Source organism: Melozone crissalis, unplaced genomic scaffold (genome assembly GCF_028551555.1).
Source record: "Melozone crissalis strain CALT ecotype California unplaced genomic scaffold, PUWL_Pcris_2 ptg000006l_1, whole genome shotgun sequence".
Lineage (NCBI taxonomy): Eukaryota > Metazoa > Chordata > Aves > Passeriformes > Passerellidae > Melozone > Melozone crissalis.
Window position 1 is genome coordinate 32,478,231 of NW_026535784.1, and position 18,686 is coordinate 32,496,916.

At 42.8% G+C, this 18,686-nt stretch overlaps 1 protein-coding gene across 1 annotated transcript; it reads right to left on the bottom strand.

Annotated features, from left to right (window-relative positions):
- Positions 1-6,850: 6,850 nt before the first annotated feature.
- On the bottom strand, positions 6,851-18,272 carry LOC128950802 (uncharacterized). The gene is made up of 8 exons (XM_054295783.1): positions 17,576-18,272; positions 15,749-15,835; positions 15,338-15,571; positions 14,017-14,039; positions 13,063-13,208; positions 12,413-12,504; positions 12,224-12,319; positions 6,851-11,139 (listed from the first exon to the last, which is right to left on the bottom strand). Exons 1-8 carry the CDS (start codon positions 18,128-18,130, stop codon positions 9,499-9,501), a joined length of 2,874 nt encoding a protein of 957 aa, XP_054151758.1. The 5' UTR covers positions 18,131-18,272; the 3' UTR covers positions 6,851-9,498.
- Between the last annotated feature and the right edge of the window lie 414 nt (positions 18,273-18,686).

Consider the following 18,686-nt stretch of genomic DNA (forward strand, 5'->3'; position numbering starts at 1 on the left):
CATTTTTTGCCTTGAGGTTTTTGGCCTTGCTCCTAAATCCGAAAAGGAAACTCGAGGATCCTGTTGATATTTCTTCTTTACTGTATCGAATGAATGCAAGAAGCTTTTTGCTGCTTCTGCTGCTGATAGCATCCATGTTGGGACACCTTCCGATGCTGTGATCCTTATGACATCTTCCCCTTGTAGCTGTTCTTCATCTGAGCTTTCATCATCTTCATGAAATCCCGAAGTGGATGGATAATCCCTTTGTCGTGTTAACATTGTTTTCTTCGAGGTGCTTTTCTTTTTATATATTGTTGGAAAAAATTGCTGCATTGTTGCAGTCTCGCCACGAGATGGCGCTGTGGCTCCGCCGAGCCGACCCGGCATGTCGTGCACTTCTGCCCTCCTGCCACTAGGTGGCGCTGTCACCGGCCCCCCTGGCTCGGATGACGGTGCAATCTCGACTACCCTACTTCCTCTTCCGGCTCGGCGTCTCCCGTGAGGGGAAGGAACTGAAACTCCGAGGCTCGAGACTAAAGGCACCAGATCTGGAGACGGTGTGGAGCCGCGGGACGTAGAATCCCTAACACGGCCCCTCCTCACCCGCGACGTCGCAGGGGACCGGGCTCGGGCCCGCCCGCGTCTTACTCTCTGCGCGTGCGTGCTCTCTGAGCTACTTCCGGTGTCCCCCAGGGTGACGTCATCATCGTCTCCCCCCTGTTTCACCTCCGAAGTTCCCGCCCCTCGGTCTGTCCCAGAATCCGACCCCTCCTCCTCTGATGTTGTGTTCGCCTCCCCCGCCGGCACCCCGGCTCTACCCGCGATTCGAGCTGATCGTCGCACCGGCTCTGACATCACACCCGCGCGCCTCCTGCGTCCCGCCGCGGCGGCCCTCCGGGGCTGCGCGTTTTCCCTCAGCCCGCCTTGCGCGCTCGCCGCCCCCGCGCTGGTATGTGAGTCTATCCCCCGGTTTTTGCGAGTTTCGCCCTCCGCGGGCGTGTCCTCATCCTCACCGGCGCTGCTCGCGCCCGCCGCCGCCGCCGCGTCGCCGCTTTCGCCGCGAGCAGGCCCCCCCCCCGATCCCTTATCTTCCTGCTCCCCCCCTTCTGCTCCTGACTCCTCCACACTCTCTGGAGTTTCAGGACGCCCTTGGGGTTTGTTGCATTTTTTGATCGGGGGTTTTAATATTTTTTCCTGCTCTCTTTTTTCGAGAGCCTTTTCCCCCTGGCCTTTTAAAGCCAGAGCTAATTTTTTCCCGGAGCTCTGCCGCTCCGCCCCCTGCTCTGAGGGTGCCGCAGCTTCTCGCTGCTTCTCCAGTTTTTTAGACTGGACTGCAATACCTTGTAACATGATTCTTGCCGGCGAGAGTAGCTTTAACGCTGTCTCATCTTTTTTTGTTGCTAAAATATATAAATGCCTATTAATCTCTTGCCAAAACCCGACTTCGAACAAAAGATATGTCTCTGCAAGTGGGTAATTGAGCCTTGCCCATAATAACAGCTGTTTTAATTCTTTCTTTGGGATCCCTTCTGTATATAATTCTGCTACACTTTGTAAGGTGGATAAGATTTCCCGTTGTTCTTGGGAGAGTGTTGCCCCCATAGTATTATTTTGGCCTTCTTACCGAATCTGTCGCCAGCGTGGTCTGGAGGCCCTTGTTCTCCGTCCAGCAGATTACGAGGGATGGATCAGAGGCGCCTTTCTGGTCCCAGTCCAGGCCGCTCTGCTACGAGCTGTCTTCAGCAGAAGCTGAGAGATGGGATTTCTCAGTGACTGCTGATTTTTGCAGCTTCTCCCGGCCGGTTTTTTCTTTTTCTTCTTTCTTTCTTCAGGCTTCCCTCCTCTGGAGTTATCAGTGCTGTTCTCTTGGCTCTTCAGCTCTTCAGGGCTTTCCCCCCCCCCGAAAGGTTTGGTGGGAGATAGCCCGCACAGCGGACGCCAGTTGTGGGATTTCTGGGCTGTTCAGATGGTCTGGGGAAAAGCCCAAAGATGGCCTTGGGCCCCCGGGTTCGAAAGGACGAGAGGAAGCTTCAGATTTGTTCTTGGTCTTGGTGTTTATTAATTGCTTATCTAAAAGATTTTCTCTTGGCCTGACAGAGTTCTGCTCAGCAGTCAACCATGGGCACACACTGAAAGCCCCTGGGGCGGTCACCTATCTTTATACCCGGAGTTACGTATACAATATTTATCATTTTTCTCCAATACCCTCTACCCTTATTAACCAGTGTTCCCCTAGTAAGGTCCAATCCCGGAGTGCCAACATCACCACAGAAGATGGAGGTCTAGAGGAAGAAGAAGAAGGAGAAGGGCACGCCCCAATTCCTCCATCTTACTTCTCTAGACCCCCCTGTACAGAAATCTTAAGCCCTGTATCTCACACCCCAATTAACTTGTCCCTTCACCATTCACCCCAGTGAAATCCTCCCGTCCTCATACTGATGTCATCTCCCATGTGGGATCAAAGTCCAGCCACCAGACATTTCTGGCAGCATTCCAGGACTCCCGAGCCCCCCAGGGGGGGTCTTGTTCACCCTGCACCCCAGTTCTGAGAGACTGAGATCCCACAGTGATGCACTGCTATTTTGGGATTGCTGAGGAATGAGAGTCTGGAGAGCAGCACTGTGGAAAGAGACCTGGGGGTCCTGGTCGATGGTAAATTGAACCTGAGTCATGGTGCCTGGGCAGCCAGGAGGCCATCCCTGTCCTGGGGTGCATCAGGCACAGCATCACCAGCCAGGCCAGGGAGGGATTGTCCTGCTCTGGACAGCCTCACCTCGAGCACTGTGTGCAGTTTTGGGTGCCACAATATAAAAAAGACATTAGGTCATTAGAGAAAGTCAGGAGGATGGCAACAAGACGTTGAAGGGTCTGGAAGGGAAGCTGTTTGTGAAGTAACAGAGAAACTGAGATCACTTGGTCTGTTCAGCCTGGAGGAGAGGAGAGTGAGGGGAGACCCCACTGCAGAGTACAGCTTCCTTGTGAAGGGGCAGGCACTGATGTCTTCTCTGTGGTGACCAGGGACAGGATTCAAGGAAACACCAGGAAGCTGAGTCAGGGCAGGTTTAGGCTGGATATCAGAAAAAGGTTCCACAGCTGGAAGTGGCTGAGCACTGGAACAGGCTTCTCAGGGAAGGGGTCACAGCACCAAGCCTTGTCCGAGTACAGAAGCACCTGGACAATGCTCTCAGGCACATGGTGTGATTAATGGAGTGTCCTGCACAGGGAAAGGAGTTGGACACAAAACTACATAAATGATGAAAACTCTTTGGTCCATAGCAGGCCATTTACATACTATTAATCTTCTGCTGCCCAATGGCTGTTAGACAAATGGAAATAAAAAATGTGTTTCTTAGTGACATAACATCACCCTTTGACCTGTGGATTCAGCACTAGTTCTTGTTGCCATTTTGAAGAGGTTTCCAAGATTATATAGCTATATTAAATCTAGAAAACTAATACACTGTATTGTATTCTAATTTTTTAAGATCGTTACTACAGTAAAGAGATAGTGGCAACATGCTGAGAGGAAAGAAGAAATCTCCAAATCACTGTAAGATTCCAAATATAAGAAGGAGAAAACAGAAAATACCAACAAAGTAGATAATACTTACAGTGTTAGACTGAACAGGGAAAACTAAACAGCTTATAGATTGCAGCTCTTCCTCCCTCTGCTGCTCATCAGCTGCAAGTGTAAATGTAGCTTACTGATGCCTATATCTATATGGATGGAACACTGGCATGCTCCAGGCTGAAAATAATCCTATCCTTTTGGCTGCTTATATTAAATTCTGTATTGTTCAGTGACCCAGGATGGAGCAAAACATCCTCACATTTTTTTCTTTAGAACACTACACTGAAAATATGACTCCCCTTCAGACCTAGATTTAACACCACAAGGAATTCTTATTACACAGTGGTAGAAGTCAGGAAAAATTGGCCAGGGCATCACACAGGTATAGACTGCTATAATTGCTACAGCAGTTGATTTCTCGGCTCTGGAAAGACGCTCCCCAGTGGAGCCCATGCGGCCAGCGACCGGACAGACTGCCCACAAGGGCTGTGGAGAAGGCACAGGCTGTGTGTGCTCCCCTCTGGCCAGCACTCCTGGAAGTGGGCAAGGGCATGGGAAAGCCCCAAGGGCCAACCAAGAGCTGGTTCTGGAGATGGTGGGAGGACTAAAATGAGGGATTTGGAAGTCTCTTCTGATCTGGAAAAATCTGTGACTCAGGGATTGCACTGGCCCAGGTGCAGCACTTGGCACCTGGCCTTGAGGAACCTCATGAGGTTCTCGTCCCACTTCTTAAGCTTGTCCAGGTGCCTCTGGATGATGCCATCATCCCATGGTGCCCCTGCCCTGCTCAGCTTCCCGTCCCCTGCAAATGTGGGGGTGCTCAGTGCCCCTGGGTATCATTGCTAAAGGCACTGCCAATCCCCAGTCCCAAGGAAGAGCCCTGAGACAGCCCTTGAACTGGTCTAGTGAAAGATATCCGCGCCCACAGGGGAGTTGAGACTACAGAATTCTGTAATGGCCTGGCTTGAAAGGAACCTTGGAGGTTATCTTTTTTCAACCCCCTGCCATAAGCAGGGACACTTTCCACTAGACCAGGTTGCTCAAAGTCCCATCCAACCTAGCCTTGAAGATTTTCAAGGGACTGTGCATCCTCCACTTCTTTGGACATCCTGTTCCAGTGCTTCACTGCCCTCACAGTAATGCATTTCTCCCTAATCAAAACCAACTATTGCAGTTTGAAGCCATTCCCCTGGTCCCATGACTACATTTCCTGACAGTGTCCCTTTCCAGCTTCCCTGTGGACCTCCTTCAGATACTGGAAGGTTGCTGTCGGGTCTCCCCACGACTGTCTCAGCCTGTAGTTATAGGGGAGGTGAACAGACCCAACTTCCTCAGCCTGTATTTATAGGGGAGGTGATCCACTGCACTTCACAACTTCATGGCCCTTCTTTGGATTTGCTCCAACAGCTCCATGTCCTTCTCCTATTGGGGATACCAGAGCTGGATGCTCTACTGTACTGTAGGTGGGGTCTCACAAGAGCAGAGTTGAAGAGGAGAATCAGCTCCCTTGACCTGCTGGCTGCACTTCTCTTGATGCAGCCCAGGATACCACTGGCTTTCTGGGCTTGTGTCCAGTTTTTTATCAACCATCACCCCCCAAGTGCTTCTCTGCAGGGCTCCATCCATGTTTTCTGAGCCTGGATTTGTGCCTAAGACTGCACCAACCCAGGTGACTGACTAGATTGCTCTTAACATCCTTTCCAGTCCAAAAATCTTCCATGTTTCCAGTATTTCAACAAAATATTGCCTGTATTAAAAAAAAAAACCCACATGGCATTCTTAACTACTAGGAACTGAGTTTATTAAGTTACTTTTCAGTAATTAGGGGTCCTTTTTGCAAAACACAGGGTCTTCATCATTGATAGAAAGCTCACACAATCTCCTGCTCAATTTAGCCAGCAAATTTGTCTGCACTGTTCCAGTTTAGCTTTGCAACAGGTTATTCAAACAGTTGATACCATGTTCTCAATATAATATTAATAAATTATCTTTTCTAATACTACTCATGAGTCTTATATGCTCAATATAATTATAGAAACATGAGCCTCTGCAGCATTATTAGTTTAAGCTTATAGCTTCTCTGCAGTGATCCCAGGGAACTACTGTTTCAGTATTTGAGCTCATATCAAATACTCTCTTCATCCTTACTCTACCTACACACCAGGGTTTATTAACAATGAAACAGTTCAAGCGCATATCTATTTGATTTTTTTTTTCAAGTTAAATGAATGATTTTTTTCTTTCTTCAGGTTAAACACGCTTACTATGCACTCAAGGATTTTTCACTGCTTATTAAATCTATTGGGTGTAGTAAATTTTTTAGAATACAATATATACTTCACTTTTAAAGAAACTTAAAAGGGAACAATGCTCCTTTGTTTTTATTAAACTAAAACAAATCTAAGTGAACTGTGATGACCCAAATAAGAATGTTCTACTGCCATTTAAACAGCTGGAAGAAAACTATAAAGGGAAACTGAACTATGTTACCTGAAGAATGAAAACTAACCCAGCACCAGTACTTAACAGTCTTACCACACAGACCATCAGTTTTTATGTTAGAAAGTTACTAGATCTGAGTTATCAAATACAATTTCAGAATAAAGCTTCAGCTAATAACCAATAATAAAATAATAATTAAACCAAAACCACAAAATAATGCAAAGTTTGCTTTAGGAAGTTAACCTTTAAATACTGACATTTAAGCAGCTCTAATGTCAACTAAACAATTGTTTTTAATAAATTTTATTTTTTTTAATAGTTACAAAACCAAATAGTTGTACTTTATCTTTCAGTTGCACCTTTTATCCAGGCAGTGACATATATGTTAATACAGCTCTCAGACATATATTGAACAAACATCACATTTCTGACAGCTGGAGAGATTAGCCTCAGTAGGACAGCACTAGAAACTTTCAGCTCATTTGTGAAGCATGTTCAAAAACTACTTTAGCTATTATAATAAAACAAACTATTTTAATTGCTTTCCAAGGCTTCTATTAAATCATCAAGTAGTATAGTCATGAACCACTAAAAAAGCTTTCAAACTGGCCTGCAGATTTAGTTTACAAAATCTGAAATACATAGAGGGCTTCATAACAATATCACAAAGCTTGATGAACAAAATTTTTCAGCCATATGTAGAATTGCTTAATTTTTTATCCCCTGTATTTTAAGGAATCAGAAAGATACAGAATTGTGTAAAACAAATTACTGAGTTTAGAAAAATATGCTATTTCCTTGGTGCTTTGGGGTTTTTTTCTGTTTTTGTTTTTGTTTTTTTTTTTTAACCTTTCTTTGTCTGTTTTTGGTTTTTTTTTCCCAGCAAGGGCAAATTTCTCAGTAGTATTTTCAGACAAATGCTTCACTTTAACACTGCCTTTTTGTTTACCTATATCTGAAAAAAAATATACGCACACACACCTAAGTTTAGATAACCTAGGAAAGTGAGGCTTTGACATCAGTCCTCACTGCTACACAGAATTTTATGATGATGACAAAGACAGTGGTGTAAGTTATTCTCTATGAATAAAAAGCCAAATATGCATTAGGGACAACTCTGAACCCCATTTCTTTGAATTAGCTCTGGTTCACCCAAAATCACTGATTGTCCTGCTTTCATCCAGGACAGGGTTAATTTTTACAGTAGTCAGGAGGAGGCAAGCCCAAGATCCAGAGGTTATTCTGTACCTCACAGCATTTTCAGGGAACAGGGGAAGGGCTCCCTTCTGGGTCAGCATAGTATGGCCCAGGGAGTGGGCGAGGATCCTCTTGTTTGTTTTATGTGAACCAGATCTGCCCTGCAAAACCTGAATGCTGCACTGTAAGGCACTTGGACAGCAAAGCCTGAAAGCAGCCCCAGGACTAGAGCAAACCCCCACACCCACAACTTTTACTTTCAAAGTAGTATATAGTAGTATTTGCTTTATGAGTGTCTTTTCACTAAGAGAAAAAGTTTCTGCATGGAAGATAGACTTTATCAAACTCTCATGAAATAACAGAAATTAACAGAAGACAGGTTGAAAATATGTTAAGCTTCAGAAACTTTTTATAGTTTCTGATTAACCCTAGCTCATTAGGATTTTTTTTGTCAGTGTAAAAGAAAACAAACATTTTCTGCAACTTTCTGGTGCTGAATTTTACAGGTGCCTCATCTGACTCTAAAATTGTTCAATTTCTCTTGCTTTTGTTAGAGTGAGACCAACTGCCACCTGTGACACTGCCATTATCATCTTGCTCAGCCTTTGTCTTCCAGTGATTTGAGTTAACATTTCTCTCTTACACATGCAGAACATGACATGAATGTCTAGAGATAACAGCAGAAAAAAAATCTTAGGAGAAATATTGAAATACAGTAAGATTTAAGTGATGAACATCAAAAACTAAAAGACTAACCATAAAGAGAATTTTTACCACCTTCCTTATTGTAATGCAGACAGAAAAGTTGCATTATTGCGATAAATAGCAGAAACATTTAATAATTTTCAGCACATTTAATAAAGGAATGCACTGCCACAGAAAAACTGAGGCCAAGAACTGAACACAAATGAAATTAGGTCAAAATTTCCTGAAAGAAGAATGGTTTCTCTAAGCTTTATGTCACAGTAAGTATATTAGTAAATACTGCAGAGATTTGAATTTAAGTAATATTTTTCTTACAGAGTTACAGAGGTAATTTGCAGGTTGATTTTTCTAGTTGCCAGTGAAAACTTCTGAAGAAATATTAAACATTCTGCATTCTGATTTAATACTGCCAGTTGCCATATCTATCTAATACACAATTAATTTCTTTAAAGCCTAGCATCAGCTTTTGCTGAAGCATAAACAGTAAACACAATAGACCTTTATTCTGAAACAGTGCTTCTGTCTGTGTATTCCAATAACTAAAGCAGTTATCTCTTGGATCCAGCAAGATAGCCAGCAAAGTAGAAAAGATGGTCTTTCTATCCTTACTGTGTACTGATTTTCAGACTAAAAACTCCATGAATTCCAAATCATTAATATATAGTAAGAAGTGCTGTTTTCCTTTTTTCTTATTATTACACACAGACATCAAAATAAAGTTTTTGTGGTTTAAAAGCTAGGGTCTCCAAAAGCTTTCAATAAAACAGCAAGTTAATCTGTCCAAGTATCCCCAAACAGTTGCCAAAAAGAGCTGAAATTCAATTGTGATGTTTCTTTTTCCTGAAAGCAGCACTTCACAAGTGTAGCTGACACCCTTCTGCAGTGTGTAACAAGAACACTGATATGATGCTTCCATTTCAAAAGCACAAGAGAAATTATTGAAATTACACTTGAACTTACACCTTCAACATACATTAAACACATCACAGAAAAAGGAACAGCCAAGGGGAGATAAGTAACACAATTTTTAGTAACACCTTCAATATCCTTTATTTTTGTGGCTCTCCTCCCTCCCTGCCTGTGAGGTGAATGCTCTCTGGCTGTTCTCTTACCCATTTAATTGCAAGTGCTGCTGCACACAGACAGCAATTAACTGCCTCCTGCCACTGAGGCTTCACCCAGCTCGCTCTCTGGGACACCTCAGCTCCCCATCCCCCAAACATACCCCAGAAGGTTTGCATTCTTGAAGATGCAGCATCTATGGCTATGCTTTGGTCTTGAGCAGGACATGACATTTTTGGTTGTTTCTCGAGATAATGACTATACTATAAAAGTCACTTCATTGCATTGTACTGCTCATAAGCAGTTATGTTTCTGACAGAGATATACCTTGATTGGTGAGAAGTGGGTAGAACAGCTGTAAAATCACAACTATGCCCACCTTTTAATGTGTTAAGTAGCATTTATTTCATTCCAGTTAATTTTCCTTTTCAGTCTCTCTTCACATCTGATTTTGTTCTACCTGACATTTTGTCTTCAGCAACAGAAAAATATTCTGATGCATGGCTGGTATCAGTAGAGACAGACGTTTGACTTAGCTCTTAAGTGTCAGAAGTGCTGTCTCTTAGCATTTCTCCTGTCTCATTTACTGCAAGCACAGAACCTCCTAAAGATGGATCGTTGCACGTGCCAGGAACAGAACAAGCTGTACTCTGACACTGTACAGACTCAGGTTCATCCTCCCTTCTAGGACACAAACAGTTGTTTTCAGAAACAGCTTCTTCATCTTTTACCATTTTTTGTTGTTGTGTTGCTTCAGGGAGTTGAGTGGAGGCGGCATTCTCATATTCAACAGGAAGGACTCCTGAACATAAAGGCTGACAAGGAGTGTTACCATCACCAAGCCTTTCTGCACTTTCAGTGTTTTCAGATGAGTTCACTGGCAAACATGAGCCTTCACATTTTGGACGACTCTGAAGAGAAGGTGGCTCTGCACACTCTGAAGTTACAGGTTTTCCTAGATTTAGAAGTGTTTTGTCAGATTTCATCTTCTCCTTATCAATTTTTTCTGTTCTGTTTCCAGAAAAAAACACAGAAGAAGTCAGCAAATCAGAGGTATTTCTGAGAATGCCTCCAAATGAAAATACTGGTGAAGGCAATGGAAAGTTACTTTTGAAAGGAAACACACAATTATTGGTGAGAAGAGGGGTCTTGGAGATGTCATTCACCCCAGCTCCAGTGTTGGTGTCTGAAGTACCACAGGCTACAGTTGTGCTGGATTCTGAGGTGTGAGGTTTTTGCTCCCTTAAGACAGATGGTTTCTGTGTACCACATCCTCCAGGTTCCTTTGCACAAGGTGTTTTTTCCTTCATGTGAGATAATGTTTTGTCAGATGGCTTCTCAGATTGGGTGAAAAATGAGGATGATGGTAACACCTTACATGAATTGCTAGCTTCCGATCCCGCAAACCAATCTCTTTCTGAATTGCCAAAGGGAAACAAAATGTGTGGTTTCTCACTTTCAGGTGAGACTAAATTAGGACTTGTTGGAGCATCACAAACTATGTTCTTGGCTTCAGGACCATATTTATCCTGGTTATTGGTTTTATCCAGCTTATCACATTTCCCTAAATAAAACTGAGGGAAAGTACACCTCTTGTCTTGCTTTTTAAAGGAAAATGTACCTCTGTCTTTACTAAATCTTGGTAATGAGTTGTTAGATGCACTGAAAGTAAAAGGTACACCTGAAGGTCTCTCTGCTGAAACATCTACAGATTCTGAAGCTGAAACAGTAACAGCCACTGTTGCTGCTGGTTGTAAGTCCAATAAAGTGCCAGAATTTGCATTCATTTCCTTGGAAACAGTACCTGCTGATGCCTGTCTTGGCCATTTTTCTTTAATTAACAAGTCTGGAGAGGCTTCTGACAAAGCTACAGCAGATACTTCCTGGCCACTTCCCTCATGAAATAATTTTAAGCCACCATTACTTGTGGATGGGATGCTGTGAGCACTGCTTCCAGGAGAGTTTCCTTTGTCAAAGCCACCTCCTCTTTGCAGGGCTCCCATTTTTATTTTATCTGTCTTATTTGCTTTGGTAGGTGAAGATACAAAAGAAGTTCCTGAGGACTTATCCTTGAAGGCCTCAGCAGTTACAAATTTATACTTTTTGTTTGCAGGGAAACTTTGAGTCTTAAACACATTGGTGAGCTTCTGAAGTTCCATATAGTATTTGTAACGTAGCTCCTAGAATTACAGGAAAAAAAAAAAAAATCACATTATCCCAACATGGTATTTGTGGATTCAGCAGTTATAAAACTCATCTATATCTAAGACTGAAGAAAAGTTTTCCTATATTCTAGAGAATTCTAATGTATTTTTCCATTGCTACTGGAAGGCAACAGGACACAAGTCCTTACAGAAAAAAGTGCTTTAAAGACAATTGAACAACATACACATAGAATCCTGATGACAAAGTAGGTTTGGAAAGAGAAGACTACATAAAACTGTATTTAAAGTCACTATCAAAACCAAAAATATATAAAAACACTAACGTAGATATTAAGCAACAAATTCTCAATCAAATTCTCATAAAAAATAGCCATCTGAAATTAAGTTAGATGGTGGGGGTTTGTTCTTTTGTTATTGTATATAATTGCATTCTTAATAGTAATAGAAAATAGGTATTTTCCAAAACAATGCAGAAAAAAATTGTCTGTATTTAAAGGACCTAAGCAATATTAAAGACACTCATCTGCCACTGGTATTCTCAGAACATGCATAATGTGATTCACTGCCAGCCATGTTTCACTAACTGTAACTGGAATCATTCTCTGCACAACAATACTGAGCCACCCACATGGAGCTGCTAGTAAGTAAAAAAAAAAAAATTAAAAATCTAGTTGCATAACTGCATAATTTGAAATGAAACAAAAAAAAGATTGAATTCAGTTTCATGTCAAATTATTATGTGTTCTTACAAGATGGAACTCTATTCTTTAGGAAACAGAATACAGGCAGATAACTGCCTCTTCAAATAGACACTAGGGAAGTTTATTTGGATTAGAAAGCAACAGATGTGACTCAAAAAGCCACATTAAATATAAAAGTAAGTATTTGAAGTCAGTAGTAAGATTAAGTTTCAGCTTTCTAAAGGCAAAAAAAACCAAGTACAATTCTGACAGCTTTAATACCTAGCCAGATTTCATTCTAGAATTGTAAGAGTAACTTTCTACTCAGGAAACTGAAAAACATGTTAAAAGCTTATTTAGAAAGTTCCATCACAACAAATAGTAACTTAGCCATACTTACAACTGATGTTCAATCATACCTCATGGCTCATATTTTGAAATGCTGACATTTCTGATATTGACATAAAGCGAGTAGGGATCCTGCTACCGTCTGCTTCATCCTGTCCTGTTACAGGCTGAAAAATATTTTGCAGCAGACATATTTCATTCTGATAAGCCAAAACAGACAAAATAGTACCATGCTGAAGAACACATAGCCAATAACTTACAAGAAATGTGTTGGGTATATTCTTCTGGTCCTGCCATTGCTTTAAGGTATCTTTAAATAGAGTTGAGCTCTCATTTCCTTCATAAGGCAGCTCTATTAGAAAAAAAACATAAGGATAGTGATGAACAATATATTAAACATAGAAAACATTGAAAGATTCCTATGCACCTAAATGGATTCCATTTAAGAATAAAAATATAGTGCCCTAAGTGAGACCCCAGTCCTTGCTGAATTTTCTGTGATATACAGCCAAGAAGCCTGTGTAATACATATTTTAAATGCTGGAAATGCCTAGCCTAACAGAAAACATCACACCTACTCCTGGGAGGTAAAGGCACCTAATGTGAGCACAGCCAACACTGGCATGACACCACAACAAACACCCCTCTAGTTCAGCAACACACTCCTGACAGTGCTACTGGCTGGGCATCCAAAGTGCTGCAGCCTGCAAACACAGCCTAGGAACCTGCTACAGAAAGCACACTCATAACACCCACTTAAAAACCCCTCATGAATTTAGCATCCATTTCATTTGCTCAGATGCTTTCTTGCATGTGTTTGCCATGCAGGTTGTTTATCAGCAATTGGATCCACAAGTTCCAGATTTCTAGACTTCCCAAATCTTGTCTTAATGAAGTCCTTTTTCCTGACCTTGAACAATGCCTGCATCAACAGGTGTTAACTCCAATGCTAAGATTTCATTAACCACAGACTTGATATCTATCTTCTTTGGTGTATACACTGGTGGTTTCTCCCAGTTGGATGCTATATTCATCACATCAAGCTGAGTTTTCATTCTGGAAAAGAAAAAAAACCCAATGTTGCAAAAATGCAATTTGAACATTTTTCTTCATGCTTACATGCTAGCTAAATTATACCTGCTTTACATTAAAAAAAAAACAACAGTTCTCTAGTTTTTTTTCTTGGAACTTGTTCACTTGAATTAGGTTTCATAATCAATGAAAACTGCAAGAAGTAGTGCTAGTAGGTCAGCAAAAAGTTACACCCTCCACTTTCTTTACCATACACTGCCTGAATCTGAATTATACTCCTTTTTCAGAGGGCATTGTTAATTTTAGTCTGAAACACAATGTATTTTAAAGAACCCCATTTTCAATATTCTTCCTTAAATAGAGGTTAAAAGGTTCTCAGAAATGTAATTAAGAACTCTTAGAAGACATTACAGGGTATGTGCACTACCAACACAAAACCAAAGGTACTGCAGAATCTCCACACACTCTCTTACACTGAAAGATTTCTGTAAAAGTTTCAAGCATGCTTCAGTGTTCCTGAGTTTAAATAAGATATCTGAAAATATCTAATCCCCAAGTATTAATGAATTTCTATATTTGCTTTTTATTAGGGAGATAATTCAAAAGCTTGATTATCTCTAATCTCAGGTAGTACATCACTCAAATTCTTGACACATTCCCTAAAATTTGTAATATTGGGCATCCAAAAATCTGAAAGTATTATAATCTCTTAATTACTCAATACTATTTTCATTTAAAATTGCTTAAGATATCAAATATAGCTATTTTTTAGTTTTTAATCTTAATAATCTAAAAGAAAACTAGAGAACTAACAAAACATGAAAAAATATACCTTGAATTCAAGCCACAGGCAACCTATAAATAAAATGAGAATTTGTAAGACATGAGCATTTCTCCAACTATCAGGAAATTATTGCTTTATCAAAATACTTCAGAGACTAAAGTATCTGTCTTTATTTCACAGATTTAAAGAAAATAATGCTGATAACATTAAAAAACCCACCAGACATAAAAAACCCAACCTAAACAAGTATGTCTATGATAAATAATTATCTTGTAATATTTTGTGATAAATACAAAAAAACTCCTTCAGAGCCAAATGAAGACATTCAAATTATGGCCAATATTGTCACCTGATCAGTTTCAGAAGTTCAAATACTTGTAAACATTCAAATGAAGGACTATTTTGTATTTCTTGGAGAGGAAAGGCTCTCCTATGTGCTCTCAATATGCTATTATACTACTAAAAACACTGTTTTCTAGTTTTAAATCAGGCAGATCATAGTGGCAAGGAGTGCAGTGCACTTCTACTGGCCACATGAGACTTCCCAGAGAACATGTAATGAAAAGTATAAGACCTGACAGGATTAGAGCTGCTTCCCTATAAAACCTGGTGATCTCACTGTACTGGATCTTTACACCAAAAAACCTAATGCACTGTTATGGAGGGCCGGCTAAGTGAAAGTGAAAGAAAGCAAACAGCAGAAAGAGGAAATAGATTTAACAGGAGGAATGGGAGGAAAAAGATGAGGAAGTTAAGAAAGAACCAAAGGCAAAAGTGGAGGAACAACAGAAGGCAAAAGAGAAACAGAAGAAATAGGCAGAATATGAAGCAAACCAGGAGACATAGGAGCAAGAAGATGAAAACAGGATGGGGAATGACAAGAAAGGAGGGGGAGGAGGAACAACAGGAAGAAAAGGAGTAAGCTGAGAAAGAGAGATGTGGCAGTGATTAGTGACATACTAATCACTGGAATCACAGTATTTTTTCCAAAAGTGAGAGTTACTTTTACTTCAAGTACAAGTTACATTTTCCTTTACAAGTCCTTGAGCAGACACTTAGTCAAACTCTATACTTTCTTAATGTCCCATTTATCTGGAGGCACCAAAGGACCACTGCAGAAATCAGCAATATGCAGCTTCTTAGGAAAGCAAACAGTAAAATTCACTGATAAGCAGCATATAAAACTTTTTCAAACTTTTCTAAAAATGAAAAACATTGTTACAAAAAAGTACGAAGTGTTAAGTAATTTTAATCTATATTTTTCATTTGTTGACTTGGTTTTCCCTGATTGATTATAATCTTATCTACAATTCAGCAGGCTCTATTTGAGTTCTTTAGACAAATGCTATCAAAACCAAAATGCCATCACCTCCAGGAAACACTGAGGATCACACTCATGGACAAGCTTTTCACAATCCTTCAAAAAATTATCAATGGTCTTCTTGTGAGTTTCTTTCATTTTCTTCCAAATCTGAAATTCCTTCTCTTTTTTACTTCTTTGATTTCCAGCATCTTCTAGTAATTGCTGTTTTTTCACTTCTAGAGTTTTGAAAATTTCTCCAAATTTCAGCTCAATTACCTCCACATCATTTTTCAATGTCATCTACAAGCACAAGAACAGATATAAATGCAATAGCAGTGTCCACACAGAGTCACTTCTCTAAGTAAGCTCAGAGCACATCTACACCACAAGGAGCACCTGTATGCTCCAGGCTGTGAATAAACTACCTTGAGAAGAGAATCAAAGACACACAGAGAATATCCAGCACTTGTAACTCACATCTGCATCGTTCGGTCGTTTTGAGATCTCATTCACCAGCTTCTCATTCATTATCCTCATTTGTTTCAGAGTGCTAAAGAAGGTTAACTGCAAGACAATTGAAACATTTATTACAACTTTATCCATTCCATAACATAAATACTTTCAGTGCTTATCTAGAATCGGATCAAGACAAACAAGGAGCTACTGGAGAGGGTCCAGTGGATGACCAGGAGTCTGGAGCATCTCCTTTATGAGGAGAGACTGCAGGAGCCGGGCCTGTTTAGTCTGGACAATAAACATCTCCAAGGCAGGTGCCAAAAGGAGGGTGCCAGACCCTTTTCAGTGATGCCCACTGAAAAGACAGGAACAGTGGCCATGAAGTAAACCACAAGAAGTTTCACCTCAAGACGAGGAAGAACTTCTTTACATTGTGGGTGGCAGAGCACTGCAACAGGCTGCCTAAGGAGGTGGTGGAGTCTCCCTCTCCCGAGGCATTCAAATCCCACCTGTTCAATTCTGTGTCACCTGCTCCAGGTGACCCTGGCTTGGCAGGGGTTTGGACTGGATGATCTCCAGAGGTTCCTTCCAACCCTATAAATTCTGTGATATTCTGAATAATACAGTAAAAAAGCTTGTGATTCAAAACATCACTTAATAACATTTAAATCTACCCTGAATCAGTACACAAACCTTCTTCTGCTGTTTCTTAAAGTAATGTTCTTAGGCTCACCTACAGTGCATACTGATAGAATGACTACTTTAGAGCTATAACATTATTTTTCTCAGGCTTTTTTAACCTCTCCCCTCTCATACATTTATCACAATATGAGTTTTAATGGTTTTATTCCAATTTGGCAAAAAGCTGTGTGATACTCACTTTTTCTTTTTATGCCTCACATTGCTAAAACAGAAAACTGCTCATAATCAGTATGTTTCAGCTTGAGTTTAATATTATCACTGAGTCTTCCTCCTTTATTTCTCAGAATCACTACATTATTTATTAAATATGTTTAGTGCAAAGTCTGCTTTCCCCTGGTTCCCACTTGTGACATACAATTGGTAATGCGAAAGGCAGGAGCAAAATCAGTGTAAAAGCAACTTTTATCTTAAATAATAGTCAGTGCTGTATTTAAACTTTTATACTTGTACTTCTCATCACTGCCCCATAGTTGTTTCAATTACTGCACAACAGAACTGCCATCCTGCATCTCAACTTGCACAGGGCATGAAAAGCTCATTCTACCTAAATAGTCCCTATTTTGTTAAAAATCACAACTTCTACAACCAGGCAACCAACCATTATGGCAGGCAGTTGCCTTCTTATGCAGACTGTAAAGCATCTTGCTTATACATTTGTTATTACTCACCCAAACTATCTATCCCTAAATATGCAATTATCTGTGACCCAAATTACCTATCACAGCTAGAGAGCCTATAAACAAAACACCTGTGGGTGTTTTTTGGCGTTGTTAGATCTTCCTGAACTTGGAAAAACAACAATAACAGAACCAAACATCAACACTCCTCCCCCTCGAATCAAAAAAATCTCCGACATCTCTCCAAAATAACTCTCCAGGCCCTCTGGTAAATTAGGTTCAGACCTGTTGCTCCTGTAATACTGCCTGGTCCCCCGTGTGCGCTGGATGCAGTCTGACGGCAGCCGGGAAAGGCACAACCCGGCAGGCCACCAACAACTCCTTACTGCCTCAAAGCAGCACAAGCCTCTCTCCTGCCCAGCACGCCGCGGCTTTTCCCGTGTTTCTGAGTAAAAACAACGCGCGCCCAGTGGGGGACAGCCCAAGCTCCCAGCCAGGCCCCGGAGCGGAGGAGGAGCGCCGCGCTTACTTTTTCTTCCTGGTACACCGTGTCTATGAGGTTGACAGAGTGGAAGATGCCCTGGTGCTCCTCGGAGACGCACTGCCCGCACCCCGCCTGCCGGCACATGCGGCAGTAGAGCTGCACCGGCCGGCTCGGATGTTTCTGGCAGCTTCCCCCGAACGCCGGCAGGGAGAGCGGGTCGGATCCCGGCTTCGGCCCCAGCGCCGCCTCCCCGGCCGTGGCGGCGCCCGCGGCGCCGGACCGGTAGAGCTTGACCACCTCGGCCAGGGTGGTGTTGACGGGCAGGGCGGCCACGCCGCCGCGGGGCAGCAGGCACAGCTTCCTGCACAGAGGACAAGGCACCCGGGCGCAGGACGGGCTCGGGCCCGGCCCCGGCCCCGGCGCCCCGCGGCCGAGACGGGCCCGGCCCGGGTTCCGCTGCAGCTGCTGCAGGCGGGCGGCCTCGGCCGAGGCCAGGCACTCCAGCACGCAGCCCCGGCAGAAGTTGTGCGAGCACAGCGGCAGCGTCACCGGCTCCTCCAACAGCGACAGGCACACGGCGCACGTCAGGCTCGCCTCCATCGGCGGCGGCGAGGGGTCGGGAGGCCGCCGCTCCTGCTGCTGTTGCTGCTTCGGGCTCCGCTCGTACAACTGCCCCTCCACTTCCAGCTCGACGGCACCGGGGGGCTGCGGCCCGGCTGCCACAGAACGCGGAAGGGCTGCGCTCCAAACACCGCTTCCAGCCGTCAACGTCCCAAGAAGTGGCGCCCGGCCGCGGGAGGCGGGGCCAGAAGATGAGCGTTGGCGATAGGCGGAGGCCCGAGATTGACATCGCTCTTGTCCAATAAAAGCAGGGGAGGCCAAGGGGGCGGGACAGAGCCTTTTGGGACCCGCCTCCTACCCGGCGCGTGAGCGCCCGCGGGGTCCTAGCGCCGGCTCCGCCATTTTGTGACGGGCTGTGGGCGGAGCTCCCGCCTCACGTGCTGGGACGGGAGCTCGGGAAACGCTGGGAGCTCAGCGCGTTTGCAGTGCCGGGAAGCGTCCTTGTTCCTTTCTGCGAACTGCAGAGATGAAACCAAGTGACCCCGCAGTGCCGAGGTACGGCTGTTGGGAGCTACCTCCAGCTACGGTTGCAAAG

Coding starts and splice junctions, on each gene's coding strand:
- LOC128950802 (XM_054295783.1), bottom strand. CDS start 18,130: ATGGAGGCGAGCCTGACGTGCGCCGTGTGCCTGTCGCTGTTGGAGGAG. Junction 13,209..14,016: donor GCCTGTGGCTTGAATTCAAG/GTATATTTTTTC, acceptor TTTCTTTTCCAG/AATGAAAACTCAGCTTGATG. Junction 12,505..13,062: donor TGATGCAGGCATTGTTCAAG/GTCAGGAAAAAG, acceptor TTTTTCTAATAG/AGCTGCCTTATGAAGGAAAT.